The sequence below is a fragment of the Chrysochloris asiatica genome, unplaced genomic scaffold (genome assembly GCF_000296735.1).
Source record: "Chrysochloris asiatica unplaced genomic scaffold, ChrAsi1.0 scaffold00002, whole genome shotgun sequence".
Lineage (NCBI taxonomy): Eukaryota > Metazoa > Chordata > Mammalia > Afrosoricida > Chrysochloridae > Chrysochloris > Chrysochloris asiatica.
Window position 1 is genome coordinate 48,502,943 of NW_006408520.1, and position 10,445 is coordinate 48,513,387.

At 37.4% G+C, this 10,445-nt stretch overlaps 1 protein-coding gene across 1 annotated transcript in view; it reads right to left on the bottom strand.

Annotated features, from left to right (window-relative positions):
• LOC102813713 (alpha-N-acetylgalactosaminide alpha-2,6-sialyltransferase 3-like) overlaps positions 1 to 10,445 on the bottom strand; it is a 929,267-nt gene that overhangs the window by 326,714 nt on the left and 592,108 nt on the right. The window contains exon 2 of the mRNA XM_006831027.1: positions 6,189 to 6,598. Coding sequence (XP_006831090.1) covers positions 6,189 to 6,598 — 410 coding nt within the window. The remainder of the gene's footprint in view (positions 1 to 6,188; positions 6,599 to 10,445) is intronic.

The following is a 10,445-nucleotide window of genomic DNA, read 5'->3' on the forward strand; positions in this document are numbered from 1 at the left end:
GAGTGCCTCTTGTGCAGCCTCACTAGCAACCTGCAATATGCAGATAACACAACCTTGCCTGCTGAAAGCAAAGAATCCTTGCTGAAGTCCTTGAAGTTATTGCTGATGAGGACCACAGACTAGAGCCTTCAATAAGGATTAGACCTCAACATAAACAAAATCTTCACAGCTGGACCAATAAGCAATATCGTGATTATCAAAGAAAAGATTAACGTTGTCAAGGATATCATTTTACTTGGATCTACAGTCCCAGAATAAACAGGATAGGAGTGACTTGAATAGAATATAGACTAGACTAGACTAGACTAGACTAGACTAGAATAGAATAGAATAGAATAGAATAGTAAGGGTGGTGGTTATGTGCTGTGGAGTCAGTTCTGAGTCATAGCGACCCTGTAAAAGGTTTCTGAGGCTGTAAATTTTTATGAGAGCAGAAAGTCTCATCTTTCTCCCATGGAACAGCTGGTAGTTTCCAACTGCTGACCTTGAGGTTAGCAGCTCAACTTGTAACCCACTACGATACCAGAGCTCCTTATAGAACAGGATATAGAGTAGGATAGATTAAAATCAAGGTTCAAGAAAACAACAAATGTTGAGAGTGTAGAGAGAAGGGTACTCTCATACATTGTTGGTAAGAGTTCAAAATAACGCAACCATTATGGAAAACAGTATGGCAGTTTCTTAAAAGTTAGCAATAGAAATAACAACAAAACCAAGGTGTCATTGTTGCCAAGTGCCACTGAGTAGCTTCAGACTTACAGTGACCCTGCACAGTGTTTCTGAGGAGCAATCAGTAGGTTTGAACAGCCGATCTTTCAGTTAGCAATTTAGTGCTTATCCTACAGTACCACACCAAGACCCCTACTTGGTATATATATTAGAAAAAAAAAATGTCATGAAACGAATAAATACATGCATAATCATGTGCATCACAGCACTACTCACAATAACAAAAAGATGAAAACAACCTAAATGCCCTTCAGTAGAATAGTTGGCAAACAAACTATGTACATATACAAAATGGAATACTATGCAACATTAAAGAATAAAGATAAACCTGTGAAACACCTCATAATATGGATGAACGAGGAGGAAATTTTGCTAAGTGAAGAAAGTCAGTCACAAACTGACAAGTGTAGACCACTAACATAAAAAGTCGAGAAAAGGTATTAACATAAAAAGGAACATTGTTTGATGATTGCCAGGAGTAGAACAGTAAAAATGGGAAAATTACTAACTAGAAGGTAGAAACACAGTATCTTGGGTGAAGTGGAAGGCAAAACAATAAAAAGGAAAAGAAAAGAAATCTCAATAAAATCACATATAAATGTGCCATTTGAAAATAACTTGGAAAATGAATTGTCATGATGGTACACACCATTTGATACCTATCTGACTAAATATTGCAAAGTGTTTGAGTTGGCAGCTCTAGTCCTGCATCCAGCTTAAATGGCAGCTAGCAAGAACATTTGAGGAGGAAGTAAGTCACTAGTTTAGAAATATTCGGGGAATGATTAGACATTCTAGCAGTCAGTTTCAATTGTTCTGTCATCTAAGGTTCACACACATTTTATTTACCAGTACTAGAACATTTAGCACACAACATTGTAAGTCCAGCTTGGTTGATGTCTTGCTAATAATAGACTCAGATTTTAAAGACAGAATACATTTTATTCATTTCTGTAATTCCAGACGCTAGCAAAGCATATGATACATTACACAACTTCAAATGAATGTTAATTACTTCATTCAATTGAACGTTATTTTCCAGATTAATTTACTATACAAGAATGGAGTTCTGGTGATAAGCACTGGACCACTAGGTCCGTTTGAACTGCAACGTCAGCAGTTCAAACTCCCCAACCACTTCTCAAAAACCCTAATGAGTCAGGACAGACTCAATGGTACTTTACAACAACAAAAACAAGAATAGAAACACGGGAGGTTTTGTTCAAGGTTGTTGTTGTAAAGTGCTGTTGAGTCAGTTCTGACCCATAGCAACTCTGTATAGGGTTTCCAAGGAGCAGCTATAGATACTTTAATTTCCGTTCAGTGTTGGAGTTACGTAGCTTTCATATGTGTTATAAAATGTAAAGTTAACATTATATTTATACTACAAGGTCTGATTTTACAGTAATGGAAAACAGAAAAGAAACCAAATGATGGATTGCATTTAACATGTCTGATGCAAAATACCTATTTAAAGTATTAAAGAACAAAGATGTTTCTTTGAGGAATAATGTGCACCTGGCCCAAGTCAATAGATGCATATGCATGCAAAAGTTGTACAAAGAATAAGGAAGACCAGAGAAGCGTACAAGCACTTGAATTATGGTGTCGGCAAAGAATATTGAATATACCATGGACTGCCAGTAGAATGAACAAATTTGTCTTGGAACAAGTATAGCCAGAATGCTCCTGACTTAGAAGATATGAGGATGGCAAGACTTCATGTCACGTACTTTGGACATGGTATCAGGAAGGACCAGACCCTAGAAAAGGACAATAAACTTTGTCAGTAAAAAAAGAGCAAGACCCTCGATGAGATGGTTTGACATGTTGGCTGCAACAATGAGCACAAAAATAGCAAATATTGTGAAGACGGTGCAGGCACGGCAATGTTCTGTTGTGTTTTACTTTGGGCGTTATATGTAGGAGCTGATTCATTGGCACCTAGTAGCAGCAACAACATAATAAAAACAGAAAAATCATACAATATTACTCCTAAGAGAATTACCACCTAAATAGTCTTGTCCAAAATTTGGACCTGAAACTTATCAATTCTCAAAACAGAAAGAACAATGTCAATGAATTACTATAAGGGCAACATGCTCCCAGCAAAATCCTGATTGTGAGAAACTCTGTAGAACAAAAAACGGTGTGTTCAACAACAAAGAAACAGAGAGAGCAAAAAAGATACATATTAGGTAAGAGAAATAGAGGAAACATATCTATCAGTTGCAGTGTATGAATCTTATACTAACCTTGGTATGAGTATTTGAGCAATGTACAGACCGTATGCTAATTTTGATTTCTACAAACTGATTAAACTATAAAATTATGAGATAATTGGAGAAAATTGAAAACAGATGAAATATGTTGTTGTTGTGTTGTGAAGTGTTGTCGAGTCGGTTCCGACCCATAGCGACCCTATATAGGGTTTCCCAGGAGCAGCTGGTGAGCTTGAACCGCCGACCTTACAGTTCAAACGGCTTTGCAGTCTGGTGCCTTTTAAATGTAGGACAGTTACATTGTATTTATTTTTGAGAATCCTCATCTTTTGAAATATCTGCTGATATATTTAGAGATGAAATGATAATATGTCTGAGATTTGCTTCAAAATAATCCCAAGGGAAAGGAAAGATGGGCAGGAAATGAAACAAGATTAGACATGAGGTAGCAACTACTCAGGCTGAGTGACAGATACACAAAAGTTCATTACACCTTTATTTCTTCTGCTTTATAAGTTGGAGATTTTCTTCATAAAATGTTAAAAAAGATTGTTATTTGAAATTTGCCAACAAATATCAGATTACTATAGAAAATACTGAGACAATAAAGTCTGCAAAACTAAAATTGAGGATACAAACTTAAATCACAGTAGAAATAGAAGTCTTTGAGGCCATTTTGGCCAACGTTTTGTCATTCAATCAGTCTCTGCTTATACCATCTCTTCTGCCCAATTCCAAAACCCTAAAATGATCATCTCCTGTCTTGTTGCAATACTCAGTGAAGCAACAGACTATATACCACAATCAGAAACGGAGCCACTTAGTACAAATGACAGCAAGAAGGCATCATGCCAAAGTACATCAACACATTTTGGGTTTGTTTCTTTTTTTCTTAATTTTATTTTGGTAACTACTTGGTGTGGCACTGTAGGATCAATGCTAGACTGGTAACCACAAGGTCAGCAGTTCAAACGTACCAGCTGCTCCTCAGACACTCCGTACAAGGTCTCTATGAGTTGGAACTGGCTCAACAGCACTTAACAACTTATCAACAACCCATTAAATAAGGAGCCCTGGTAGTAGTGGAAAATGGTTAAGCACGTGGCTAATAACTGAAAGGAAAGTGGTTGAAATCCACCAGCTGCTCCAAGGGAGAAATGATCTGGGGATTGGCTCCCATAAAGATTCCATCCTAGGACATATTATGAGGCAATTCTACTCTGTCATATGAATCATTATAAATTGGAATACAATAACAATAATCCATTGGACAATGTTGTTGTTAAGTGCCATTGAGTCAGTTCCAACTCATAGTGAGCCTGTATAAGGTTTCCGAGGACCGGTTGGAGGGTTTGAACCAACAACCTTGAGGTTCAACCTGACCTTCAGCCCAGTATTTATCCTACAGTGCCACAAACAAGCTTTTTTTCCCCTCCACCATATAAACAGCTTTCCTCAACACAGCCAATAATAAAAATTATCTCCCAGAGCTATTCTTTCCAAGTTCTTATTTTGCAAGCCACATCTTTGTGCTACACAGAGAATATTTCATAGAATCAAACTCACTCCCACTGAGACTGAGTCAATTTCGACTTACAGTGACACTGTATAGAGTTTCTGAGGCTTTCAATCTTTATGGGAGCAGAAAGTCTCATCTTTCTTCCTCAGAGCTGCTGGTGGGTTTGAACTGCTTATCTTAAAATTAGCAGTCTAGTGCTTATCCTAAAATGCCACCAGGTTGCCACATTAAAGTACCATACCTACTCCTTTTATCGCTATTGCCTGTTTCTTTTGGACAGTTTATGTTATATAGATTCAAATCATCATATTGCTAACTGTAACAGTTGTTATTATTGTTGTGAAGTGCTGTCAAGTCGGTTCCAACTCATAGCAACACTGTATAGAGTTTCCTAGGAGCAGCTGGTGAATTTGAACTGTCGACCTTGCTGTTTAAGCCAACTTTTCAAACCAGAGCATTAACCCACAGCGTCACACCAGAAAAATTGCTATTTATTTCTTGCACTTCATATGAAGTTGTGAATTGTTGATGCTTAGAAGTAGGAAATGCTAAATTTAAATCAACACTAGATATCAATTCCCAAGCTATGTACAGGAGATTTTGCAGTAATTATCAAATTATTCTGAGAGATCAGAAACTGTACCCTCTACACAAGCAAGTATACATCACAATATAATAGATTTAACAATATTAAATAGTGAAAGGCATAATTTCTGAAGAAATCAGAATGTTAACATTGGAGTTATAGCCAATACTACTCTATTTATCTATGGAAATGCACAGATCAGCAAAATTTACAGATAATTTAAAACTCAAGTCACTGATTTCAATACCTTCCTTCAGGAAGCAGTTCTTGATCAGAGCTAGATATATGAACCAACATAATTCCACTCCCCTCTCCTAGCTTTCTTGCCTTCCTAATGAGGAAGTAAAAAAATGGCAGGCAAAGAGTTATGTGGGAAATTAAGTTGATGAAAAGAGAGGAGAGAAAAGAAGCAGGAGACATCAGGGAAAGGAAAGAATAAGCCAAGTGGGTCTGAAGAAAAGGAAGCGGGAAGGAATATTTACAAAATTCTGTGAAAGAAATGTATGTAATAAACAATGTAAACCAGTGTTTGCATAGTTAAGTGAACAGTATTTAGTCTTTGTTTCTCTTTAAGAATCCTACTATTAATGATTTTAAGTGAGGTGTAATTTCATGGTGGTTTTCTGATTGACATTTTAGATACAAGTTATGGTATTTAAGATCTCAGAGCCTGTTTGCATGGCAAAAGCTATGCAACCTCATTAGAGAATCAACAGGTGGTGTTTTTTGCCTTACTTGAAATTTAACCACAATTTTCAAAGGAATTTGGGTCAATGCGAAATCTTAAAGTTTCTTAACATGTCTATATTTTAAAACAGAAATGTGTGGGCTTCCACTTTCATTAAAACCCAATTTAATCAATAGCAAATTGAGCTAAATAAGAAAAGATATAAAGACATCTTGGTGAAGCATCCAGTGTTTTTGAAGCCTCAAGCCAATCAAAAGAAAGCGAACAGAAGGTTGTGTAGGTGGAATAAATGAGGCTTAACTTCTGGTTCATCAAGTAATCATAATAGTCAAAAACATATAGCAATCAATTTGAAAAAGTTACTCTGTTCATTTGATAGCTGGCAAAAGGACTCAGCAAAGATTTATCATAAAAGACAAGAAGGCTGCTACGGAAAATGCTCACCTGTCTTTCCCAGTTTCCTTCTTAAAAACTGCATCACAGTAGCTCATGCGCTTCTCTGTGGTCACGTAAATTTGGGCATTCGGATAGATGTCAACCGTTTTTTTCAACATGTTGTATACAATGCCATTGCCATCTTTCCTCATATTACGGAAAGGGCCCCAAATAACGTAAACAGTAGTGTTGGCTTCTTTGAAAAAATAATCAGGGTTTTTCAGCAAAAGGGGAACGCTGGTATGGGAAACAACACGAATCATTGTCATGCGGCCAACATCTTCTTCATAGCCTCTGGTGGGGGCATTGTTCATTCTCCAAATGCAGGAGGAGCGATCGATCTCATTGCCTACCTTCTGGCCCACCATCTGACCTGAATTGGACACTATGGCACAGAGGTCACAGTCCAGTTGTAAAGGCTGAAAAATAGAAAGAGAAAGAAGGCAGGGAGGTAAATAATGTAAATCAGTAAATCCCAACTAGTCCAACAAGCTTCTCTGGAAAAAGAAAACCTTCAGATATTTTATATAATTGCTGAATGTGGAAATATCCCTGAAAACTATATTCAATCTTGCAGTCACTGTCATATGTTATTAAGCTAGGGGCATGCTTCCATTTAAAAAGTAAATACATACTGTCTAAAAAATCATTCCCAAGTGTTGGTTTAAATTAAATGGGAAACACTCATTTTTCATTCAGAACTGTCATTTCAAATGAAAAGAGAAAATATGGAAAGATTTTTATCTTGTTCATGAGGACAGAAGCTTAAAAAGAAAAGTTAAAGGAACATATCCAGGCATCATTTGTCCATTTCACTTATATGTGTGAATATTTATATAGTAGTTGATTAAAATCTGAAGAGCTCAGCAAATTATGAGGAATCTTCAAAACCCAGCACAATTTAAGACTAGCAAACTAGTTCCAAGCTAGCAAACTATTACATAGAGCCTTAACATTTTTTCTTGAGTTATCAGGTGAACTGCCCTTTGTGCCTATGTATAATCTAGATGAATAAGGTACCAAAACCTAGATCACACGCATTGCCGTCCTGACTCACAGAAACCCTGTGAAAAACTGCACCATAGAATTTCCAGGGTTGTAAATCTTTACAGAAGCTGACTGCCACATTTTTCTCCCATGAACTGACTAGTGGATTTGAACTACCAACCTTCATTTAGCAGCTGGGCACTTTGCCACTGAATCACCAGGATTTCTTAGGATAGGGAAATACCTCTTTTCAGAACCCAGGAAACGTATGTATGAAGACCTTCTCCAGAATTTCTACATATACCCTACTTTTATGAATCAATGAGATAATGGAGATCTATAGAGATTAAGCATCTGATCTCAGCCCTTGCAGATAGATAATATAGCTGCAGTGGTAGATTCACATCTAACTCTCAGCTACTGTTCTTTCTATTCATCCCTACTTCCTTACCTCCTAAGCAAACCAAATAAATTATTTTGGCCCCTTGTTTCCCACAAGAAGAAAATCACCCTATCTTTCAAAGCAGTGATAAAAGAAGCAATGTACTTTGTTGTTATATATCTTTCTTATCTCCCTTCTATGAGATTCTACATTTTTATCTGACATTTGAGTCTGAATTTTTATTGTGCTGATTGGCCAGTGACCTCTCTCACACCAGGTCCTGTCCTTATTGTACCTGTTGTGCGGTACTTTAACTTATTGTTTAATTATAACTGTCTACTACACAGTAAATTCTCTTAAAGGCAATGTCTATCTTCTTTCCATTCCCCAGTTGTCCCTGGAATAGTTCAGGTTTAATTTAACTTTATATATTGGAAAGGAATTGAATTAGAATAACTTATGAGTTGTTGTTGTTAAGTGCCATTGAGTTGGTTCCGACCCATAGCAACGCTGTATAGGATATCCAAGGAGTGACTGGTGAACCTGAACTGCGGACGTTGCTGTTTAAACTGACCCTGTAGTCAAGTGCATTAGCCCACAGTGCCACGTCAGGATTCCACTTATGAGTAACCTCCTGGAATAATGTATGAGGAGCACTCCTGGTGTGGCACTGCCATATCAACACTGGACTGCCAATCACAAGATCAGCAGTTCATACCCACCAGCTGCTCTTCCAACACTGTATATAGGGTCTCTATGAATTGGAACCAACTCAACAGCACTTAACAATAACAACAATAACATGAGTAGCCTGAATACTTAACCTTATATTAGGGAAGAAATGGACTTTGAAAATTCATTTAGAATTTTTGACTTAGATGACAAACCAAAAGTAAGTTAGAAGTAACCACTATAAAGCAATATATTAACAGAGCCAAGCTAGGGGGTCACAGTGCAAGTGGGTGAAGTAAAGTGCCTCAGAAGAGTCATCACAGAACTTTTAACAAACAACCTTCAGCATTGATAGTAGCTGCTCCAAGAAGTTATTGAAACCGCTACGGGCCAGACACTATTCCAGATTTGGGGGCTTCAGCTTGCAAAATAAAAACAAAACTCTTTGTCTTCATATGGTGGCAGGAAAGGGGCAGTAAAGAAATTGGTGTAGTATATAATATGTCAGCTGGTGATAAGGACTACCTGGAGAAAATAAAAGATGTGTGTGTGTGCATTGGTGGAGTGCTCAGGAAAGGCCTCTTTGTGAAAATAAGACATGAAGAAAGACTTGAGTGAAGTGAGAGGGCTGGCCATGTGGACTTTTAGGGAAAGAACATTCCTGCCAGGGGAAATGCAAATGCCCTGGGGTGAGAGAGGTGCAACAGAGAGAGAGAGAGATGTACAAAGCACTGGAGCCAGAGAGATGGCAACAGAGCTACTTAAAGTCTTTAACTATTAATGTGATGGGAAGCTTTAAGTAGCTCTAAGTAAAGGGGAAACTGAAAGACTTCATATTTTAACAGTTTTGAGTGTTATGTGGGAAATGGATACATCGAGGAAAGGGCAGAAACAGGGTGAGGAAGCTATTGCCATATTCCTGGCAGGAATGGATGGCAGTTTGGACCAGGTTAAGTAGCAGTAGATATAGGGAGAAAGATATAAGGAGAAGTTGGTCAAATTCTGGATACAGCCTTCTAGATTCACTGGAAGACTGGGAAAAATTAGGAATTATAAGAGCTGAACAAAAAATTTGAAGGGCAGTTTGAGAAGACAAAATAAAGTTTTATAATGAAACGTGCAAAGTCCTGGAGTTAGAAAATCAAAAGAGAAAATCAAAAGGGAAGAACGTGCTCAGCATTTAAGTTGAAAGAATTGAAGAAAACATTCATGCCTTGGTTTGCAATACTGAAGGATTCTGTGGGCAAATAGTGAATAATGCAGAAAGTAGCAAAAGAAGATCAGTAGTTGAAAAATATGGCCTTGGTGATAGAAATGATGCTAGAGATCGCATGACAGAATTCTGCAAAATCAACGATTTGTTCATTTCAAAAAGCTTCTTTAGACAGCATAAGAGACGACTATACACAGAGACCTCGCCAGATGGAATACATAGAAATCAAATTGACTATATCTGTGGAAAGAGATGATGGAAAAGCTCCATATCATCAGTTAAAACAAGGCTAGGAGCAGATTGTGGAACACCACCAATTGCTCATATGCAAATTCAAACTGAAGCTGAATAAAATGAAAAAAAGTCCATGAGAGACAAAATATGGCCTTGAATATATCGCAAATCTTTCAAAAAGTGTAGCAGCACAAGAGGCACTCACTCACCTATGCCAAGAAATTTGGAAGATAAACATCAGGCTGATTGATTGGAAGAGATCCATATTTGTACCCATTCCAAAGAGAGGTGATCCAACAGAATGCGGAAATCATTGGACAATATCTTTGATATCCCATGCAAGTAAAGTTTTACTGAAGGTAATACAGAAATGGCTACAATAATACACTGACAGAGAACTTCCAGAGGTTCAAGCCAGATTCAGAAGAGGCTGTGGAACAAGGGATATCATTGCTGATGTCCAATGGATCTTGGCTGAGAGCACAGAATATCAGAAAAATGTTTACCTGTGCTTTATTGACTACACAAAGGCTTTTGATTATGTGCATCATGACAAGTTATGGACAACAGTGCAAAGTAAGAGTATTCTGGAACACTTAATTGTGTTTGTGAGGAATCTGTACCTGGACCAAGAGGTCCAAACAGAACATGTTAACACTGAATGGTTTACAATTAAGAAAGGTGTTTGACAGGGTTTTATTCTTTCACCATACTTATTCAACCTGTATGCTGAACAAATAATCCAAGAAGCTGGGTTATATGAAGAAAAATGTGGCAT